Source organism: Gracilinanus agilis, chromosome 4 (assembly GCF_016433145.1).
Source record: "Gracilinanus agilis isolate LMUSP501 chromosome 4, AgileGrace, whole genome shotgun sequence".
Lineage (NCBI taxonomy): Eukaryota > Metazoa > Chordata > Mammalia > Didelphimorphia > Didelphidae > Gracilinanus > Gracilinanus agilis.
The window spans coordinates 46,481,418-46,505,486 of NC_058133.1; the positions used below are offsets into that span (position 1 = coordinate 46,481,418).

At 36.4% G+C, this 24,069-nt stretch overlaps 1 protein-coding gene across 2 annotated transcripts in view; it reads right to left on the bottom strand.

The window, feature by feature from the left end:
- Window positions 1–1,886: 1,886 nt before the first annotated feature.
- The window catches only part of PRKACB (protein kinase cAMP-activated catalytic subunit beta), a 29,516-nt gene continuing 7,333 nt past the window's right edge, over window positions 1,887–24,069 (bottom strand). For both annotated transcript variants that reach the window (XM_044676608.1, XM_044676609.1), the window contains exons 3-10: window positions 22,778–22,906; window positions 10,630–10,728; window positions 9,535–9,617; window positions 8,823–8,949; window positions 8,601–8,696; window positions 3,512–3,634; window positions 2,937–3,101; window positions 1,887–2,012 (exon numbers count right to left, since the gene is read on the bottom strand). In XM_044676608.1, coding sequence (XP_044532543.1) covers window positions 1,887–2,012; window positions 2,937–3,101; window positions 3,512–3,634; window positions 8,601–8,696; window positions 8,823–8,949; window positions 9,535–9,617; window positions 10,630–10,728; window positions 22,778–22,906 — 948 coding nt within the window. The remainder of the gene's footprint in view (window positions 2,013–2,936; window positions 3,102–3,511; window positions 3,635–8,600; window positions 8,697–8,822; window positions 8,950–9,534; window positions 9,618–10,629; window positions 10,729–22,777; window positions 22,907–24,069) is intronic.

The following is a 24,069-nucleotide window of genomic DNA, read 5'->3' on the forward strand; positions in this document are numbered from 1 at the left end:
AAGGTGTGCTGTGTGAAGATAGGTCACTGAGAGATCCAGAAGTGTAAAAAGTACCGGATGGATGATTGAAAGTAAAAAAAAAAGGTGCCGAGCCATGTAATTTTTGGAAAATTTTGAAAAAAAATAGTAAGAGCGCCCAAAGCCAGCACATGGCAGCAAGATCTTATAAATAAGTCATTTGGTGAGAATGTACAAAACATCACTACGCCCAAAAACTTAATTATGCTGCAGTTACCGTTGTCGTAACTTCTGGCTCACCGGAAACAAAAAATTGATAATAACTGAAGAGAGGATTTTGTTGAAAATAAAAGAGCGCACCCTTACATTTAAACCTAATTGTGGCAGTTTTTTTAGACTTTTGTTTCTCCTTTCCTTGTTATAAGCAATTAAATTTGAAAATGATGATTGATGCAGTACTCCATCTTCAGCTTACTAATATAGTATACCAGAACAAAAACATGGCAATAACGCTCTAAGTCAAAACCACTAAAAACAAAAAATAAATAGCCGCAATCAGCTAGCAGTGCATCCATAATATAAATTGCAATAGCGAAGCCGGTTAATTAATTAATTAATTTTTTTTTTTTTGCCTAATAAGGGCCAAGCATTTCTCACCACACAGATGCCCTTTTTTTAAAATGAAGCGAATTTTCCTTTTTTTTTTTTTAAAGCGAAAAGGTTTAAAGTGAGGGATTATTTTTATGACCCTCGACAATAATCACTTAAATACTCATGCGCTGTTTACAATACTGAAACCATTAATTTTATTGAATACAGACGGCGATGCTGTTACCTATGTGAGTGAAACTGGTTTACAGTCCAGACCATTTAGAAATTTTTTCCTGCTGCATGAGATCACATGCTTCCCATTGCACAGGCTACTCATGATTTACAGAACAACGCACACGCAAATATTACAACAGAAGGCGGAGATGAAAGAATTGTACTGATCACAGAAAACCCAGGCACAGGGTCCGGCCACCCCTGACTTTTAGCCAAATTTACTGCCAAATTTAATTTAATTTAGTTTAATTAGTTTTGTCTGATTAATTAATTAATTTTTGTTTTAGGTTAATTTTGCATGAACTAATCTAGCATTGGGAAATTTTAGAAATCTCCAATAATATTGGGTAGTTTGGATTAGAAACCATAGGCATGGGGATAGGGATAAAAGGGATTGGCTGGTTTGGAGAAGAAGAAATATGTCTCTCTCTCTTCCTTCAAAATACCACTAGCTAAATAGCAATCTGATCAAAATAAAGTAAATTGGGGGGGGGGGGGAAGGGAGGGCGTGACGTCATAATTTGGAAAGGGGAGTTAATCCAATTAGAGAAACCAGGGATGAGGACAAATAAAAGAGGGGCAAAGGAAAAAGGTTAATTTTGCATGTTAATTTTGCTTGAACTTACATAGCATTGGGAAATTTTGTCTTTAGACATCTCCAATAATTTTGGGTAGTTTGAATTAGAAACCATAGGCATGGGGATAGAGATAAAAGGGATTGGCTGGTTTGGGGAAGAAGAAATATTTCTCTCTCTGTTCCTTCAAAATACCACTAACTGAATATCAATCTGATTAAAATAAAGTAAATTGGGGGGGGGGAGGGCGTGACATCATAATTTGGAAAGGGGAAGTATCCAATTATAGAAAGAAACTAGGGATAAGGACAAACAAAAGAGGGGCAAAGAAAAAATAATACCCTTGGCCGGCCCTATACCTAAGAATTCTGGGCTTTTAGATTGCACGCATGATGATGACATTACTTAGCTGTGTGGAAAATGAAGGAACTAGATAGTATCAATTTAGATATACAATGATGATATTCATATTCAGCTTCGCCTTTTCTCTTAACATGGTGCAAAGGTGTGAGTCTTCTTGGGCTCACTCTAAAAATCAGCAAATTCCTTTGCACACTTCTCAGTAAGAGAAACACGGATGTCCTCTTCCTCGTAATCGTCGAAGTTGCTGGTATCGCCAGCACCCCGGTAGCGGGGAACAAAGGGAGCCTCCACCTAAAATCAGATCAAAAGAAAAATGACATAACTAGCACAAAGCCACCTCATATTTAGATAACTTCTTAAATACCCCCCCCCCACAAAACAAGGCTAAATGGCACTGCTAACACCTGAATATCTCAAAAATATGAAAAAAAAACATTTTTGTCTCACCTCCCCATATTGTCTGGGAGTATCAAAATATCATAACAGTTACTTTTTGCATTTAATACTTCATATCTATAAAAGAGACTATCAGATCTCTTTTACTGGTTTCGGATTCTGTATACAGTGATCTTTTAATTCAAAGATTCCAAGAACCCTTCTTCCAAATAAAGGAGAAACTTCAGCTTTTCCATGTGATGAACAGGGAATGGGGATTCTCTCATTTTTGGTTCGGCTGGGTTAATTTATTGGCTTCTATAATATCTCCATATAAATGGAGCTACATGCCCACATTAATGCTATCCATTTGGGAATGCCAAAATCTAAGAGGGCGAAAACTATGTTAGACACATGATAGAGAGCTATGCTTGAAAAAAGACCATTTGGGGATGAGAAGAGAATGATTAAGAGTAAGACTCAGTGTTAGGAAAAACACTTCAAAATTATAGTCAAAATAGAGAACATGTCCTTTTCCCTCCTTAGAGAGAGAACTAATTTAGCCTGTGTGCCTTAAGTGATACACAAAATAATTATTAGTCCTATCCATAATGATGAATTTTTAAAGCATCTTAATATTTACAAATAATTTTCCATACAACAAGTAATCCTAATAAGTAAGTAATAAAAGTATCATTAGCAGCCCTGCTTTATTGATAAATAATTGTAAAAATCACTATGTGAAATCCATATAGTAAGTTTTGATGTTCCATCGTCTGGAATTAGAATATCAATTGTTCATTTTCAACTATTTAATTTAGAAGAGAGAACCAGGCTTACTTTGCGCTGAAAAATGGCAATCCAGTCAATGGCGGAGAACCAGCGGTGGTGCTTGATGTCGCCAACACCGTTCTTCAGGTTCCCGTAGCGCTTGGTCAGGTCGACCTGGAGCAGGTTCCTCAGAAGGTCCTTCAGCTCGGAGCTGAAGTGGGAGGGGAAACGGACCTACACAGAGATATCCTCATGTTAAAATACATATTCCATACCTTTTCTCTACATTTCCCCCCCTCAGGACATTTCTTTCCTAAAAGTTTTATAAATGAAGATATATGTTGATGACCTTCAATCTATCCCTGAAAACCAGAACAGTCTGTAAATGCAGTATTTCAATAAAAAGGCACCCATTGTCCTTATCTGACTCTCTCACATCATCATATTATTGTAATGAAATGACTAGTAGAGCCTGACTGAATCAGCGGCAGAACAAGATTGGCCAATGGATCAACTGGATCAGGGAATTTGCTAAATTATTTTATTGACTTGAATTCCTTTTTTTAATCATTATTTTGCCTGAGGAATTTATAAATAGGTAATGGGGGTGAGTGGGGAGGAAATGAATCACAATCTCTACTCACCTTTCCAGAGATGATCTTCTCGTAGATCTGGATGGGCTGGTCGGCAAAGAAGGGAGGATAACCAGCGGTCATCTCGTAGATCAGCACTCCCAGGGCCCACCAGTCCACGGCCTTGTTGTATCCCTGAGATAAATCAGTATTGAAGGTCAATTACTGTTTCATTTCCTAAAATCAAATGGGGCCTGGGGGAAGGTTAATGATTGTACAATGATCTTCAAGCACATGAAAGAGTATCAAAGCAATTACTAAGCAACTATTGAGGGAAGAAGAGGAAATGGGTTTAAACTAAGGCAGAACAAATTCAGGTTAAATAAAGGAGAGAAATTTGGAAACTAATGACTGGTAAACACTGGAACAGGCTTGTAAAAAAGCTTGTAAAAATATTTACCAAGGAATATTAATAAAAAAATAAACAGCCAATCTCAAAAATATGCTGTCTACCCTGCAGGCAGGGAGATGGACCAAATGACCTCTTAAAAGGCAGCATGGTATAGTGGAAAACAACCCACTGGATCTGGAGTCAAAAGACTTGAATTTGAGTCCCAGCTCCACCATTTACTAGCTATATGACTATGAATAAGTCACTTAACCTCACTGAGACTCAGTTTCCTCATCTGTAAAATGGAGATAATATTTGCCCTATCTACCTCACAAGGTTGTTATGAGAAGCAAATGAGATAATGTATATATTGTTTTTAGACCTTTATAAATGTTACTATTGTTGTTATCATTCTTAGGATGTGTACTCAAGATGTTTTGTTCAAGGATTTGTTAATCCCAAGGACTGCTACCCTTCTAGTAACTCATGTGGAACAAATATCATCAGGAAGATTCCTGGGAAGATTCTCCAGGATTATGAGAACTGAATTCAAGAGGAAAATGTTAGACTTAGGAACCCAGATGGTTTTTCTATAATTACTACCAATTGCCAGTAAAGACTTCAAAAGTAGTTGGAAAGTGATATACATGACTAAGAAGATGGTTGGGGGCACAGAGGAGAAGGATTTTTTTTTCCTGAACCATGGCTTAAGATACAGGAATGACGCTCCTTTGGCCAAGGACAGAGTGCATAAAAAGACTACCAAGGGGGAAAAAAGGAGCCTTCTCTGATCCCTCTCTAAATGGTCCCCACCAGTTGCTATGGTTCTCCTTTTCAAATTTCCTTTTATCTATCTCTATCTCCATATGTTGATTTCCTCCTGCCATTCCTAGCCTAAGTACAATTGAAGAGAAAATTTTGAAGCTGGGTGGTGCCTAAGCCAAACCTTGAAGGATATTCTACAGGTAATCTTTCTCTGCTAAGAGTTGATCAATTCTTGGCTTTCCTTAATGATAATTTTGCCAACAGAAGGAAGACAAAGAGAAAAGAGAAAAGCAACTGCTAATGTGTATCTGATTCTGCCTAAAACGAAGGAAATGATCAGTGAAGTGGAAATGACAGAAACCTTGGTAGGAAGAAACAATGCCATTTTAGATGGCATCAGGGAATGTTTCACACAGTCTGTGCCAAATCCAAGTCTTAGAGAGAATAAGTTTTGAATAATTCTGAGATAGAATAGCAAAGATTCTTTGGCCTGAGGTGCTAAAAGGGAATTCAACTCAAGAAAATTGGGAGGCTTTCAGGAATGAAATCTTAGTGCCCAATAATAAATGATTACTTCTTTGAAAAAAAGGAATGATTACTATAATTACCATTAGAAAGAAAAGGGAGGAATGGCTAATGAGTACAATGTACTTGAGTAAGAAATGCATTGCTGAACTTAGGTTGTGAAGGATAAGTCCAAGATATGGAAGAAAGGCATCTAATAGTAAGCCATAAAAGAAAGAATGGAATCATCTTGTGAGAATACTAGCAGAAGGGTTAGAGCCTGATTTGAACTAAGGCTTGCAAATAATGCTAAAGAAAACGGCATTTGATTTTTATTGGAGACAAGAGGAAGATCAAAGAAAATATACTGGCTTTTGTTTAGGAGGATGATAATAAACAAAAGGAAGGAAAAATATTCAGGGCCTATTTTACTCCTTTTTTTTGACCAAGGTCAGATGGCTATTTTCATTAGTTAACAAGGAATTGAGATGCAAGAAAGGAGAGAAGATGGAAAGGGAGCATATTGCTAAAGTTGCTCTCCTGGAGTTCAAATGACATGGCCCAGACAAACTGTATTGGAAGGTACTGAAAGAATGTTCAAATGTGAGGCTGCTGAATCATGATTAAAAGCCAATTTTGGCAAGTAGGAAGTATGTCATGGGATCTGCAGCAGGCTAACATTGTTCTAGATTGTCATTAGTAATTAAAGTCAAGTTCACTATCCTAGAGCTTGAAGGAGTCATCTTTTTCCCCCTTTTGAAAATTAGAACAATTTGTACATCCTCAGAAAGAAATGAGACAATCACTATAAACTATCATGGGTTTGGAAAGAATATATTATATATTAAACTAATTTCATTTTATTTCAGACAAGTAGACTAGTTACTAGTCTAGTAGAAACTAGTAGATACTTTGCCATTTGTCTTAGCCAAATCTGGATTTGGGTATAGCAGATATTCAGATATCTGTATATCTAAACTTGGGTAAGGCAGATGGCAAGGTAGTTTATAATTTCCTTGAGGATAAATGTGTAGCTAGGTGGATTCAGTATGTCCCAGATGGTCAACTAAAAATATTATCTTTAGCAGTGAAAAAAAAATTGATGTTCTGGTGGACTGCTAACTCCATGTGAGTCAATTGTGCGATGAGGAAACCGAAAAAGCTTAAGCAATCTCAGGCTACATTAATGGCATCCAGAGTAAGGGAGGTACACTATACTCTGCCCCTCTCTGTATTCTTCTTTAGTCAGAGCCCATCTGGATTATCGTGTCCAGTTCTAGGTGCTGCATTTTAAGAATGGCATTGACAAGCTGGAATGGGTCCAGAGAGGGCATTCAGGATGGTAAAAGGAACTCCAAAGCATGCCAAATGAGGATTGGTTGAAGGAACTGAGGATTTTAGCTTGGAGAAGAGAAGATTTAAAGGGTGCATGATTACTTTATTGTAAAATCTCAAGTCTCCACCATTATAGGTCTGACCTCTCCGTCTTGGATCTGGAGGACAGAACTAGAACCAAGGGATGGAAGTTAAAGAGAGGCAGATTTTTGACTTAATATAAGGAAAAACGTCCTAACAATTAGAGCTATCCAAAAATGGAACCAGCTGTTTCTGTAGGTAATGAGTTCTCAGTCAGTGGAGGTCTTCAAGCAGGGGCTGGATGACCACTTGTTGGGGATGTCGTAGATAGAATTTATGCTTTGAACCACAGGATCTCAGAGGTCTAACTCTGCAATGCTATCAATGCATGCAAAAATAGTGCTTTGTCTCTAGAAAGCACTATCCAAATGTAAGCCACTAAGATTCTGAGCTCCCACAAGCTAATGAGACAGGGCTTCTACATTATAACCAAGAGCTTCAAATGTTTTAAATAAAACGGTAGCTCTGGGACACCAGGGAAATTTGTGGAATTGCCTTCTAAGTTGCTAGAACTTAGAAGGGTCAGTGTGCCAAGGTCACTTAATCACTGTCTGGACTTTTGGAAAAGAGACCTTTAATGGGATGCCTAATCACCTCAATATGAAAGTCATGCACTTATTTAAGTGCAATGGACTTTGATCTAAAATCCTACTCCGTTGCCACACTGTGGCATGGAGAGGACCCCTGATTCGCAAAAGGCTATGCCAGGGGGACGCAAGCTCTAATAGATCCTACCAAGCCCACAAAACTTTGAAAATTTGGGTCTGTCTGGTCTCTCTTGTCTAAGGATTAAGTTGGGAAAGAGTCATCACCATGGTGGGTTTGGTGATGAATGTTTTGGCCACAGCAACTCTCGAAGACCATCTACTGAGTCATACAAGGTTTGTGATCTGCCTTGGTGGAGGTACTACCTCCACCAACTAAATCACAGATCCTTAAAGTAATTATGTCACTTTGACATAATTTATGCTCTATCTGCTTCAATTCATACATTAAGTTCATTAAAGTACAAAAGATGTATAATTAAATTTATATCAATATGCAAAATTTATAAGAAAATAATGTATATTTGTTTTTAAAGCACTAATGAAGAAAACTTAAGTATTCAAAATAAAATATCAAGACAACATATATTTATACTAAAGCTTATTACCATAGCTCTTAGTCACTTTGATAATGGATTATTTTAAGATAAGTAGAATTCCATTAAAGAAGATAACACAATGAAACAATTTGTATAATAAGGCTATTTGCTCATTCTAAATATGAACTACACTGTAATCCCATTATCTGGTTGGCCTGGGGAATGCTCCAAGATGAATAATCCTGTACAATGAGGCTTTCTCAATAGTCATTTTGTATAATAGAAATACCTGCCTGTGTTAGGAAGCAGTGAGGTAAACTATCTCTAGCTCTTTTGTTCTGTCATCAAGTATGATTTAATTGAACAAATCTCTTCAAATCCCTTCACCTCCTCCCCACATTCTAAGCTCCCTTGAATTGAGGAAAATGAAATGAAAGTGAAAACGATCATTTTTGGATGTTGACGTTGCAATGAGGTACTGAATGTATTAGAATCTCTCCAATCTGTCTGCAAGTATACCGTAATTGTGGGGTTCTTACAGTGCTGAATGATATCCTAATATAAAGTTTCATGCATGACTGGATGTCTATATCTGCAGCTTACCTGGTGACTTAAACAGATGGGACAAACTGGCAGCTAATATGCACCTTTTGTCAATACATCTACATTCAGAGAACCTTATTCCACTGATTTCCCCATTACTAAAAATAATAAGCACTGGATTATTCATCTGGTTTCATAACCAGGGATTTATTTATACTATCTCCTTAACAACGAGGGTAGCAATTAACTAAAGTTGTGGAAGCAATGGGAGGCCCTAATCAGGCAATTTTTAGTAGTTAATGCAGAAATTGTTGATTTAAATTAGTAAGTTAGAACTAGAAAAATTACAGTAAACACTTTTTTGTCAACTAATTTTAAAATTACACAGATTTTGAAGAAATTCAGGATGGTATATGCATTAGGTTGCTGATAGTAAAAGATTTCCTAATAAAATGTACCTTGCTGAGGATGATCTCAGGGGCCAGGTATTCGGGAGTTCCACAAAGGGTCCAGGTTCGGCCCTTCACCCTTTTGGCAAATCCAAAGTCAGTGACCTATTAAAAAGGGAAGAGGAAAAGGAATGATCTTTGTATTATTTGGGGGAATTGGTTAAGGTGGTCCTAATAAGTGCTTCCTGAATGAATAAAAATACTTTTCATATTAATTTGATTAATTCCTACCAGGATGTATCCATATTTGTCAATCAGAAGGTTTTCGGGCTTCAGGTCACGGTAGACCAGGTCAAGAGCATGAAGGTATTCGAAAGTCAGCACAATCTGGGAGGCATAGAAGCGGGCATGGGGCTCGCTGTAAGGAATAAAAATATGATGGATTCCATAAATCTATGCACACATATCAAAATGATACAATTCAATAAGTGAAGTTAATCTACATACAAATTCCTGAATGATAAAGAGTTTCATTTGGGCTCAACAGTTGATGGTTGTGGTTGTTTGCCTTCTCCTAAATTGCCACTAAAAAATCTTCTTAGATGATGCCTTCGATGTATGTGCCATGAGTTGCTAAAATCCCTTTTCTAAATTCACCAAAAGCATACTCAATTGGTCTTTTCAAATTTCCTTTGGTGAGGGTCATATTCTTCAGCCAATTTGCCTTCTCTAAGATCTCTTCAAAACTATGGTCACTTACTGCTAGCACTGGCAGAAAATGCCCATTTTACTTCATTTGAATTAATGAATGCATGTATTTATTACATTGTCTTGTTACATAAGTTCCTACAGCATTCTTCAAATAACTCCAAATTTATTTAAACCAATTGATATGTATTTAAGGTATTGAGGTTCTCTAGAATCTGGGAGCTAAAAACAAACAAGAATAAATGCTAGTACTTAAAGTTTAGGGGGGGTGGTAGGAGAGGAAGACCTAGATTACCTGAATCTGCCAATCTTTCTCAGGTGGGAAAACATCTCGCCACCAGGCACGTATTCCATAACCATGTACAGGTTGGAATTATCCTGTGTGTAAGCGAAAAGAATTTAAGTAACATAAAAGAAAATACAAAACCCAAGTTGTTTCTCGAAAAATATTTTTAGGTTATACTGTTTTCCATTAGGAAAGAACACTTTTACAATCTACTTGACAGGTTAATAATGTGGGAATAGAGTGCTGCACCAAAGTCCTCCAGGCTCCCAACGTTAGGGCACTCAGCCACTTTCTTCTGGGAACTGTCATAAATCCATCCTGGTTTTTCTCAGCTCCCAACATCCATGGGACTAACTTCACTTGAGAATATCCTACGTAGACTCCAAATATGATTGCATTCTCACATGTATGAATGATAAAAACCAAGAAAACTAAGTCAAAATAGTTGTTTCCCTGAAAAAAGATACTAAAGAAATTTGTTTTTTTACTAATGGTACAGGTCAAGAGAAAGAGATCATTTTCCCCCCTCCAATTGCTTTTCAGAGATTAAAAAAGAATTATTTTGTTTAAAAGGCAAAATAGCAGAGAGACATAGTTTTAGACTATCTTGTAGTTTTGCTGTGATGCTACCATAGTTCATTCTAGATAATGGAACTGCCAGAGTAACAATGCAAGAAAAATATGCCAATATATATTAGAAAAAAATATCTCTCCAGTTCCCAGAGTCACATGAACAGAGAGGCAAGGATTAAGTTAATTCTTAAAAATTAAAAGGCTAGAGGTTAGGTTACTTTGTAAGATGTACCAGAAGGAATGAAATGGAAATAGAAAAAAGTGGGTGGATATGTGTGCCTACATGAATCTAAGACCTGTGTTTTGCTAGACATTACCATGGCTTTTGATCAATTAAAATATTTGATTTTATAATGGCATTTGACAAATAAGTACAGATATCCATTTACCCAATGTATCTAGAGAGAACCTGGAAAGTTTTCAAATGGTATGAAATGTTATAAACACAAGACATTTTAACTACATACAACCTTTGTAACTTCATATTCTCTTTTTGCTGGTTTTTTAATTTTTCCCTTAAGCAAAATTTACCTTGAAAGCGTATTCCAGCTTGACCAGGAAAGGGAAATTCACAGCCTGCAGGATCCTCTTCTCGTTCAAGGTATGCTCAATCTGCTTCAGCTTAACAACCTTTGGGGGAAGTGTAATGTAAACATTTTCAGAACAAATGTGCAGAATAGCAGAAATAGAATTGTTTTTAAATGGAAGATTTTTCACATAGTGCTAAACTTGGGTTAATGGAAGTCTTGAGAATTTTATCATCATAGCAAGAACACCAATTAAATTAAAATTATTAGACAGCAAATGATCACAGGAGATTAAAAAAAGGATCAGTTGTGATTTGAAAATTGAAATGGTTTCTATTTTTAAATAAATGAAAAATGGTGAGGTGGAAATTAAACAATTTATCGATTTAATATATATCATGAAGAGTAATAGAATAATGGGGGAAAAAGATCAATTTGTTCATACAGAATAAAAGAAAGAATTGTCTAAAAATGTCATGTCTTTATGAAGACTAGGTCTTACTGAATTAATTAAACTTCCTTCTGATGGACTTGGTACAGTGAGGAAGGAAGTAATTTATTTTGACTTTAGCAAGGTTTGTGATTCTTTCCTACATGACTTGGCAAATCTTGTGTTCACTCTCAAGCCCCATGCTATGCTCAGTGGCAATCTGCCAGTGTGTGACTGGCAGTGGGTGGGAGGTTCAACTCTTAGTGGTGCTGGATATGGAAAGATCTAGTAAAGGGAGTGGTTTAGGCAAGAGTCATTAGAAACTCCCTCTACCACTACTTCCATATCTGGCATCAATTAGAGATTTGCAAATTGCTCTTTTTAATGGCATCTTGCATTTATATAGTTCCCAACAGGAATACCTTAACTCTTCCTCAGTGCCTAAAATTAGTCAGAATCATCACCTACTCATTCCTCCTTCCCACTGCCACAGAAGCAGTAGTATCCTTAATAGCAGTCTGAGGCTAATCTTACCTATGTTCTTAATCCTATTCCCTCTAGTCTCTCAAAGACCTTGCTCTTGCAGTCATTCTTTGTCTCTTATACATCTTGTCTCTTTTTTTAGTTGCCAACATGCTAAGGTCTCCCAGATCCTAAGCAAGCCTTCCATTGAGCATTCTATTGCTTCCAGCTACTCTTCTACCTGTCTTCTCTCCATCATTACTTAATGACTTAAAACCTTTTCATGTTGATACATTTCCTTCATAATTCCACTCTTTTCTTAACTCTTTGCAATTTGGCTTGCATTCTCATTGCAGTACAGGAACAGCTACTGAATTTCAACATTTCCAGTGGCCCCCTTTCCCTCCCCCAGTTCCACTTTGCAGCACTAACACTCCCTTCTATTAGATACTTTTCTTGCCTACTCTTATGGTCCTCCTCTAACCTCTCTAAAATTTCCATCTACTCTCCTTTACTAGCTCTTCATCCTTTTAACCTTTTTTATTCATCCTTAAGGTATTCTCTGAGGGCTTATCTTTGGCTCTTCTTTCCCTCCCCTGACATTTACTCATTCCCCCATGGCTTTAGCTACCTCCTCTTAGCAGATGATTCTTAAAACTATCATCTTTATCCCAATGTCTCTTTTGAGCACTTAACTAAACATGTCCCAAGTCAACTTCACTTATTTGCATTCTGTCACTAACACCATCATTTTCCTTGACTCCAATACCCAAAATCTTGGTACTATTGATCTTTGACTACCTCTTGGCTCTCTCTCACATCCAGGTAACAAGACTTATCAATTCCATTCTAATAGGTCTTCTTGCTTTCTTTTCTGACTTTTCATCTATCCTTCATACCACAGATAGAATAATCAACATACAAAGTTGTTGTGCTACACTATCTGTTCAAATATCATCAGGGAGGACCTACTGTTTAGTGAGGAAAGTTTAAATTCCTTTGTTTAGAATTCTAGCTCTTTCACAATCTAGCTACATTCTATTTTTCCACCTTTCTCTTACTCTCTTCTAGACATTCTCTATTCCAGCTAAATTAAATTACTTTCTGTACCCTGTGATGAGTTTTTTAATTCATGCTGTTTTTAGGCTTCATTTGCCCTGGATTCCTCTCTTTTTTGTCTATTAAATTCCTACTAATCTTTTAGGACTCAACCAAAATGTCATCTTTTCCATGAATCCTTTCCTTATCTCATCAGCAAGAGCTTTCTCCCTTGGATCTTACATACCACTTTATTTTATCTTCCTGTAATGTGTTTATCATGTAATGTTGTGTGTTATGTTTATTTTTAAAAAATTTTTTAGCTCCTTGCTAGACTGTAATTCCATGAAGGCAAGGGCTATATTTTTATTTTAAAATGTTATTTCTTCAGTCTTTATCATAGTGACCTGCATACAGCAGGAATTTAACAAATGTCTGTTAAATAGAATCAACTGGCATACAAGCTCACTAAATGAAAGTAAACCAGAAAGCTGGCATTGTCAGATGCATGCAAAATTAGTTAGAAATTGGTTCTCCACACTGGTCAAAGGCTCCTAGTCAACCAAGGAGTTAGGAGGAAAAAAGAAAAAAAATCCAAGCTCAACAGAAATTAGAAATGTATTAGTGTTGTTAGAGAAGAAACAGAACTGGTATGTATAAAATACATAGTATGTAGAAATCATAAAGAAAATTTCCATTATAATGAAAATGAAAGAAAATAATTAGAATTTTAAATGGAATACACTTCCCATTCCTTTTAATCTATCATCTTATTCTTCCTATCACAATGCCCCTTACAAAAAAAAAATAAAGGGAGCCAGACATGGAAGGCTTCATCCTGTTATGTGATTTAAAGAGCCCTGAATTTGACTTTAAATAAAAAAAATATTTTTTTAAGACCCAGGACATAGAAACAGCAAAAAAAATTAGCTGTTACATGACTTTGAAAAGGTCTGGTCCCTAGAAATATTTCTCAAACATTAGTTTGGGGAGTTTTTAGACATCTGACATACACAGATAAAAAGCAATTTCCAAATTGTATTCATTTCTGGGCTCTACTTTGGTAGAGGCTGTAGCAAAGGTTTCAGGCAATTAGGGTATGGGAAAAGAGTATCCATCCAATCTATGTGGAAACATATGAAAGGAATTGGAATTGTATAGGCTCAAGAAGAGAAAGCTGAAGCAGTAATTTAACAATAGTATTTAGTGGTATGAATGGTTAGATTACAAAGAAATCTTTGTAATATTATTGATCCAGAAGAACCAAAATTTATCTTCAGGAGGATTGAGGTTAGATATAAAGAAAAAGGTTTAAAAATTAAAAAATAAAATAAAATGAAAAATTTAAAGTTGATCTAATAGTCCCTCAAAGAGCCACAAATATGGTTATCTTTGAACCAGCAACTTGTTGAGTTCCTCATATTTTTAGTTCTTTGGTAAGGCTTGCTTAATAACTATTTTCAATTATTTACTGTTCCTATGACAATAATATTTCTAAAAAATCTGTGGAACAATTATATTCAGCCCTATAGTTATTATAGGAAGGTGTGGTAGGAATAGAATGCCTTTCTTGAGTCATTTAAAAATATATAAATATATATATATGTTTCCTTAGCAAAGGTGCAATTCAGTCAAGGGCAAAATTAATTTGGAAACCAAAGAGGAATAACAAGGAATCACAGAGGAATCACAAGTCTATCACTGACTTGCTATTTGACTTCTCTCTGAATTCTGTAAAAAGAGCTACTTAATACTGACCTTGAGTGTAAAACATTTTAAAATTTAAGTGATGTTTCTAAAGGGGGAGATATGAAAAAAAAAATCTTTCAAAGCACCAATAGCTAAAGTTACATATAGTAGGAACAGAACGAACTCTTCCACTTAGAATAAATCTTTGAATTTGCCATGTAAAGTGGTATGTTTTATTTGCTCTATTAATAAAATTCAAATTTTAACATATTTATTATACTTTTCCTAAACTAGATTCAGATTTGGACTAGATGATCTTTAACATTTCTTCTAACCCTAATCTTCTAGAGCCCTGGGGTGGGGGAACTTAAGTCTTCCTGGATGCCCTATGTTCTGAGTAGAGCACTTGTTTTTTTTACATCTCTAATGCACTTATCAAGTCAGATTTGGGGTTATAATTATCTAAGTTTATGAGTTACATCTTAATAAGATAGCAAGACTAAAGAAGGCATGGACACTGTCTTATCTATTAACTTTGCACACTAGGGTCTTACACAGTGCCCTTTCTACAACAGGTCTGAAAATGTTTGTTGAATCAATGATTTGACATATTTTTTAATGTTACATTTGTGGCTTTTAAACACATTCCAGGGAGAATGGGCAGAATCTCAGAACACTCCACGTGTCAGATATGGATCCTGGGCATCTGAATGGTTGTGTCATCATGGACTTGCCCTCCTGGCAGGACTCCCTCTTATCATCCTGAACCCCATCCTCTGAGAAGATACCAAACACAACCAGAGTACATGGGATTTGGGGAGGGGAGGGAGACTTAGACAGGCCACAATTATATGCCTTGCTTACTCACTGGTAATTTTACCAGTGGGGCAAGTAGATGAAGAATCCATCAATTCAATAAACAGTTACCAGGCACCTGCTATTATCAAGGCACCAAACTAATTCCTCAGAATACAAAGATGAAAATGACAACAGCACTTGCCTCCAAGTAGCTTACAATCACCAAGAAAGGCAATATTTATGCACAGATAAGTACAATATACCTTGGAATGTGCTAAGAGCAAAAGAGAGCCAGAAAAATGCTATAAGGCATTATATCTGGAAGAGTCCTTAGAAATGATTCAGTAATTAGATTCTATTCCAACCCCTTCATTTCAAAGATGAGGAAATTGAGGAGATAATTTTGCATGGAGGAGGTCAAAGAAGTGGCTACATATGGGTAGTTATATTGCAACAACAAAAGAAGAAACTGAGTGAGGGTCTAGGAGGTTGATAGCCCTGCAGTTAGCATTCAAGGCATGAAGTGATCCCTAATTTGGTAAAGTGAACACTAGGGCAAAGACATAGGTTGGCATATGCTGTCTTTGAATCAAGCTCTGAAAGACTATGTTCTAAGTATCCTCCTGTAGAGATAAACCAATTTGGCAGTAAAGATAAGCAGTCACTGATCATGTATAGACTCCTCACTTTAGCTGAATCTACATTTTCTTACCATCTATCCCTGTCCACTAGTCCTCTATAGTCTTTGCATTAGAAAAGAAACTTAGTGAAGAAACCCATTCCCATCTTGAGGTCATTAATCTTTGAAAGTTTTCCTTATATCAAGTCTAGTTCCAGCTCTCTGTATCTTCCTACCATTATTTCTAGTTCTGGTCTCTGGCCAACCAAGAAAAATCTAATCTCTTTTCCATATGACATTTCTTTAAATATTTGAAAACAGATTGTACTTTACCATCCCTTCCCTCCAGTCTTTTCTTCTCCATGCTAAACATCTCCAAGTAATTAAATTGAATTGGTTAGTACATTTCAAATTTAACATGTATGATTCTCAAACATATTCTTAGAGTGATGGGGCAGTTTTGAAATCTCCCTCTTGTCAGATTTGCATCATGCATATTAGAATTATAAACTCACCATAAATTTTCCCTTTTGAGAAACTGACCACCTGTTCTGTGAATCTTATTTTATGGAACAGTCCTTTACAGGGAATATATTTTGTGATAAATCAGTCCAGAATTTAATCAGGTTACATTATGACAGCAAAATAAGCAAGCAAACAAAAAAAATACCTCTAACTTCATGTCTTTGTAAACTGCAACAACTAAAATCTAAGGTAGTCTGGATCTTACCATCTGGCCAGATTCTCCGTCCTGCAGACTAAGGGCTCTGTTATTTGACCCTCTAATTTACCCTTCCAAATCCTGAATTTTGTTATCCTCTGCAGTTCTCCCATTTAGAGCCTGAACTCCTTGAAAGACTGTCTTCTTTTCTCCATTTGTATTCCCAGCATTTAGTGCAGTACTTAGTATATAGTAAGTACTTAATAAATGCTTTTCCATCCATTCATTGATTCTAGAGTCCCCTTTAAGAATTAGGTCACAGGATCACAGATTTAGAGCTGGAAGGGACATTAAAGATCATCTAGTCCAATCCCTTTATAATACAGATGAGGAAACTTAGACCCGATATGACTTAAGTAACTTGCCCATGGTTACACAGGCATTATGTGGCAGAGCTGGGGTATGAACAAGTCCTCTGCCTCCAAATCCAGCTCCCTTTGCACAGCACCAGACCCTAGTCCCTGAAATAAAAACAAAACAAACAAACAAACAAAAAACCCAGAAACAAAAACAAGCAAATAATTTTTAAAAATATAACCCAACAACAAAAAAACCTCCCCAAAATAAGGAAAAGAAATTATCATCAAAACAATCAAAGGCAATTTATTGGGCACATGCTGGGGAATTTCTTAACTTATAAAGGCATAATTTAATTCAGTATGATTTGGAATATGGAAACTGTAAAGTCAAACAGCACATATGCTTGGGAATGGTCTACTTCAGAAAAGCCTCTCTCTGTCTGCCTCCCTTCCTCCCTCTTTCCCTCCCTCTTTCCCCCCTCCCTCTCAAAAAACACATAGGCATGCACACACACGCACATACACACACGCACACACAGAAAACTTATTAGTGTTTTAGAATTCTACTTTGAGTGACATCATTTCTTGGCCAGGAAAGTTCAGGTTAAATATAAATTTATTAAGCAAATATATATATAAAGGTAAGGGTTCCAAGCTTCTCAAATGGCACATTCATAAGAACATACTCTAGCTTAATTCTTAAATAAAATTTGAATGGACTAACTTACTTTTTCCTGCTGTGTTTGTGGAGGACTTTTGCCTTGACTAGTGCAAGTATTCTCTACCAGAGTCTTCTCTTTCTGCCCAGGAAGCAAAAACCAAACCAGAATGCAAAGGTACCTCACACAGTGAATCCAAACAAGAGGCACAGCAAATCACGTTCATTCACAATCTTTACCGACGGACATCAGAGGAGCTGGACAGAACTACTTTGGGGGTCTAGACCTGTGATTATATCGGAATAAGGAGCTCCCAGGGAGGAAATTTCTCTGCCTGTTTAGAGTTGCCTACAGGATATTGAGAAGTTATCACTTGCCCCTAGGTTACATATCCAGTAAGAAAGGGACTGAGGCTAGACATTAGCTAAGGATAGTTCCTGACTAATAAGTCTCTCCAGCTTGATAAAATCTGGCAGAGTTTGTGATTTTGCTGCCATTATCTTTCAAAAACCAGTTTCAGCTCCTCACTATGTATCAGATTGGGATTCTAGTAGAGAGACAGAATGTACGTGAAAACACTTGAGTGTGTGTTCTATGTCTCCATCTAATCTTTTTCATAATCCCCTCCTCCCAATTTTTAAAAGTCTCTTTTGTAAATCCTCCATGGCACTTACGACAATGGCCTGCACACTGCAGACTGTCCATGAATGAGGTCAAGCTAGACAAAGCTCATTAAGATTGTGGTACTAGAGCTTTACTTTCTCCTGGACTACTGGACTTGAAGTCACTCAGTTTCTTTTTTTTCCAGATGATTACTGGAACTCTGCCAAATACTGCTAAAGCAAAGTCCCACCCTGATTGTTTGGCTAAGAAAACTACAGAAATCCTGTTTACTCTAAGTATCTAAGGGGCATAGTTTGTTCAACTAAAGAGAGGAGTATCCAAAGAGTAATTTTTTTTTTCACATAAGCATCTTTTTATAAAATATGCTTTCTCTTTTGGACCACAAAGACAGATATATTTAGGCAGTTACTAAGCTGAATATTTAAGGAAGATCCTTCAGTGTAAAAGTCTACAAATTTAAAAATGATATTTAAATTCAACCCATAGCTTTAGCCTAGTAGATGGAGGACCCTCATATTAGAATCAGGAAGACTTGGATTGTACTTCTAATTTTGACTGGCTGTGTGACCTAAGGGAAGTCACTTCTAGAGGCTCCTAGGCAACTCTAAGTTTCAGAATAAATACCGATCTGCATTGGTAGAGGGAATTGCCTAACCAAGAGTTCCCCACATGGATGAAATCACAGATCGAATTCAAAAACAAACACACAGCTTTGTCCTTTGGACACAAACAGGCTGGCATTTGTTATATTCTTTCCCTCCTGAGGGAATCTAAGATTGTCACGCTCCTAAGACAACAAAGTCAAATATAATGAAGGGCTAGATTTTTAAAACGGATCAATTTAAAGGGAGCTCGCAAGCTGTTTTACACAATGATTCACCAGGGGAATCAATCCTTTATGTACTGAGCTCCCAATTTTCTTGAAAACATAATTCTATTTATGCAATATTTTAGAAAAAGCAATCTACTATATAAAGTAAGGCACACCTATTCAGTAATCTAGTAGAATAGTTAGGGAAAGGATTCTAAGATCCCCCAATTTTCAGTTATTTGCCTAATGCAAACTAACCTTTTTTTAAAAACCCAAAATCCAGTGACATTTCAAAAGAAATCAGTTCAACTGTTTTGAATGATCTTTGATAACGAACTACCATAAATATTTCCAAAAGGGAAAGGTAGTAATATCACAAAATAGTCATCTTAATCAATTTGGAATTTTGCCAGACAAGACATAAATCCATATCTAGATTAACAATTAGGACTAAAGGAAATCATAGCTGCATCATTCTTGAATCTTTTATGACAATAAATTACTATTTTAGTATTGTTCTGTACTAACTCTATACAATATGATACAGAGGAGTTTCTAAATGAGGGTCTTGAGAATAGTATAAAATTATATTCCTCATCAGCTGAGCTGAAAGAGTGCCCTCTCAAGATCCACAACTATCATCTTTTCTTAAAACACCAGTTATAGTCGTTATAGTCATTTTAACTTTAAGGTTCCTTCTTCTGGTCTCAAGTATTATTTTGGAGACTCATCAAATCATAGAATTTGAGGGTTGGAAGGGAGCTCAGTGGTCACTGAGATAAAAAAAAAGGTGATTAAACCAAGGATTTGAAAAAACCTTGCTTCCTTTCATGAGTATTCAATGGAGATGGAAGTTTATGGAAGAGAAGTCTAAGGGAGGAAATGTGATGCTTTGTTCAGACACTTGAAGTGTAGTCATATGTATGAGGTATTTGATTTGTCTTAATGGGCCCTGGAGGGCAGAAGTAGGACTACAAGGGGTTCAATTCATAGGGAACGAGATTTTGATTCTGTATAAAGAAAAACTTCCTAAAAACGACAGCTTTCAAAAAGTGGAATGGTTTCCTTTAGGTAGTGACTTTCCTGCTATTGAGGTCTTTAAATGCAGGCTCCAAGTCCATTTTTAGGGGATGTTGAAGGCAGACCTAAGTTTGATGAGTTCCCTTTCAACTCTGAGATTCTATGACACTAACAAATAGATCTGGATAAAAGTTCATCAAATATCACCAACCAATCATATAATTATGAGCAAATTGATACTCTTTATAAATTTTGGCAACAGTTAACACCATGACTCAGTATCAGAGTTCTTCACTTCAAGTGATTCTTTTGAACGATTGTGAAGCACTAGAGTTCAAGTCCTATTTCTGACGTATACTAGCTAGATAATCATGGGCAAATCACTTACCTCTCAGTGTCCCAAGCAACTTTCTTTGAGTATAGTCTGTAGGTGAATTGCCAATCTGCTTCATTGGAGGGGGTTTCCACTTCAGAAGTTCCCCATACTTATAAAATCATGAGCCTGGACCCCTTCCCCCAACCCATTCAGAAAAAAAGCAGTAACTCAAACACTGTCTTATATCTTCTAGTTTTCTGGAGAAGAGGTTCTTCATGAGTGATGAGAATACTCCCACCAGTAATACCATAGCTCCTTGAATAATTAAAGTTGTATAATAAAGTGAAAAAGAATTTTGGAGATCTAGATTTAGTCCTAGCTTTGCTATTGGAATGCCAATTAGCATCTCTTAGCCTCAAATTCTTATTTGTAAATATAATACACTTGGACTTAAAGATGATCTATAAGGTTATCTTTTAGGTCTAATGTCCTATTATTCTATTCTAGTCATTGCCAGAGAATAAACATTGCTTACCAAGAAGAGGGTACCTATTCATTTATAGAACATCACTGAAAAAAGAGATAGTCAATACATATTTGAATTTTCCATACTATTCAAGTTTCACCTCTACTTTATGTCCCCAAAGATTTAAAGACTTTGGCCATTTTAAATGGAAAACCTTCTCAAATGCTTTATACATTTCCCTGCCTTCTTAAACAGAGTATATTTCAGTACTTTAAAAGATCTGTGATTCCTCCTTTGAGAGTATTTCCTCTATTAATACAGACTACAATCTCTCCATGCCTTAGTGTATGATCTCATGAACCACAATTATATATAATTAGGTGGTCAGCCTTTTGGTAATGATCTACACTGAAATGATAGGATAGTCATCGAGGAGTAAAACTGGATAGATGGGAAAGAGGTAAAATTATATTAAAATACAATTTAAATCAAGAAATAAAAAATGTTAAGAATTTGAAGAGTGTTTAGAAGTCTCATGCCTATGTAAGTCTTCATGAAGAGAGTTAGGAAGTGCTAGATAATGACATTAATTATATAGTAACATATAAGGAAAAATAGTTGCTGATATAAGGGTCATTTCTGAATCAGATGTCAGGAGTACAGTATGACAACTGACTTGTCACAAATATCAGGACAATATCAAATTGAAGAAAGAATAAAAACGGGAAGATGTGTCATACAACTAAAATTACTCCAACTTAGCCAAGTTCATCAAGTTGTAAATTACTCAATGTTGGAGCTAGAATGGAAATTTTCACTATTTCTTATGGAAGTTTAACCTCTAGAAACTGACATAATAGGGAGGTCAAACAACTTCAGAAAACACAGGTGTATTCTGGGGATGAAAATTTTTGTGGGTGTTGAGTAATTGAGTCTCAAGATATCTAAAAGCGGAGAAAGCACCAAATAATTAGGAAAAAATAATGAATAGTATCAAAAAAGATCAAAGAGATAGCAAAAGCAAAGTTTATTATATTCATTAGCTACCAAGTAACATGAAGTAGACCCTCTGTCTAGGAATTTGGAAGGAAATAGATGTTAGACAGACTGAGAAGGCATGGATGGTTTCTAAACTGTACCATCAGAGAGAGTACTCACAAAGTTGTAATCACAGAACTATATGCAAACTACATATATGTATATATTTAAACATACATATATATGATTGACTTCTAAGTTATATATTTTAACATCACTGATACATTTATGCAAAGATCATTTTTTTTTAAAATGGCTGTTTCAGTAGATAAAACCATACATAGAACCAGTATGAAAGCTTTCATGTAATAAGAGAACTTTGCAATTTTTAAATCAGTACTGTTAAGCAGGAAATGGCATAAGCAATATTCTGATCAAACTGGGGTAGGGGAGGCAGTACCAAAATATGCAGCAATACCTCTCTGACATGGTTTGTTGAGCTCTAACTAAGAACCAAAATGCTCCTCTTGAGGTCTTACCTAAAATGATGTCATTCATTTCTTGGATGCCTTGGCACCACAAAGTTGATGCTCATGAAATGTTTGAACTAATGACTAAATAGTTATACTCTTACAATGACCTCAAGTTCCAAAATAATAGGCCTGGATTGCCTAGGTAGATCAATAACTTTGGGTTGTTGAGGGCAGGAGGGTTCCATTGGGGCACAATGCTCTTAAGACAAGAAGCCCTCATTTCACTAAAGTTTTTAGGGTATTACAATACAGATAAGAGCAAAGATTTTCTTCTTCCTCAATTGCTTCTCTTGGAATAAGAAACACTGCCTCTATTTTGGGGGTTTTCCTATTAGTTAGGCACATGAGGTGTATGAGTATTTGATCAATTTCAGAATACAAATAATTTTTTAAGCATTTTAGATATGCTGTGTTCTAAGTTTCAATGAGGTTTAATGTGGTGGTGATACTAATGTTGGACAACCCATGCTAAATTCAAAATTTGTATTAAAAAAGGAAAACAAAAGCTATTTAAATGGAATCATTAAAATAATTGTTTTTCATAAATATTCAAACCATCAACAATTTTCATTTAAATAATGTCAAGAAATTTGAAATCAACACTAAATTATATATGAAGATACATTTAGAATCTTAGCTTTCAAAACCCAAGTTTACACTACGGATAACTCATGACAGAATGCACCAACCTTCTGCTTATCAAGGATTTTCATAGCATAATACTGCTCGGTAGCCTTGTGTTTCACAAGCATAACTCGTCCAAATGATCCAGTTCCAAGGGTTTTCTTTCTCTCAAAGTCAGACAGTTCAGCAGTATTCTATACGTAAAAGTGTGGAGTTGATTACCAAATCAATTCAACAAACACATAAGTGCCTAACAAATTCAAGGCACGTGGAGTTTACAAATGATGGGGTGTCACGCAGAAGAGGAGCTAAGGCTTTTTCTGTTTGACCCGCGAGGACAAAAGTAAGGGAAATGTGGGTGGAAATTGCGAAGAGCAAAATTAAGACTTATGATAAGAAAAAAAACTCTAGCAAGTAGAAATATACAAAAGTGAGACAGGCTGCCGTGGGAGGTCTTTAAACAAAGGTTGAATGACCATTATCCAGAATGCTATAGAGGGGTTTCTTATTCATACATGGGCTCCACTTGAGGATCTCTGAGGTCCCTTCCAGCTCTGCGATTCTTTGACCTTGGACAGGAACTCAGATGGACAATGAGTTGGACCCAAAATTACATAGCAGGAGAGCAGGCTGGATCACCATTGGGAAACTGAATAACACCTTCAATGATCTTAAACTGCTCCCTGACACAAAGGTTCATCTCTTTAATAACTTTATCCTGTCATGCTATATGGCTACAGGAATGTGATCTTAGAAAAGGAAAACAAACAAAAAAACCAAAAATTGCACATGACCCGAAGGGGGTAATGGAAGGACACATGGTAAGGGGAAGTAGGCTGCAGCATATTACTAATGTTTGCTCAAATGAGAAACAAAGCCAAAAAAAACATCATCAGAGACATGTATGCATGGCAAATTGTTCATGAATGAGACATAACAGCTCCAAAACCCAAGGCTTATACTGGTATCCATGAAATATTAAAATAACCAAAGAAAGAACTCAGGGCATTGTGTAGACTCACAGAATCACTGAATCACGGAATTGAAGGGTTGGAAGGGACCTCAGTGGCCATCTAGTCCAACCCATACATGAAAGGAATCCCCACTATGACATACCCGACAAGTGCTCGTCCAGCCTCTGCTTGCAGAACTCCAAGAAAGTAGCCCCCACCACCTCTTGAGGCAGCCCATTCCACTCCTCTATGGAGGATTTATGGAAGGAAATAGACAAGGATTGCACAGGATGAGAAGTTGTGGACATTTCTTATATGCACCCCTGGAGGGAGTGCTCAAATTGATGGGGTCAAGCATCCACCAAAGCATCAAAGTGTAAGGTTTGACAGGATTCCAGAAAAGA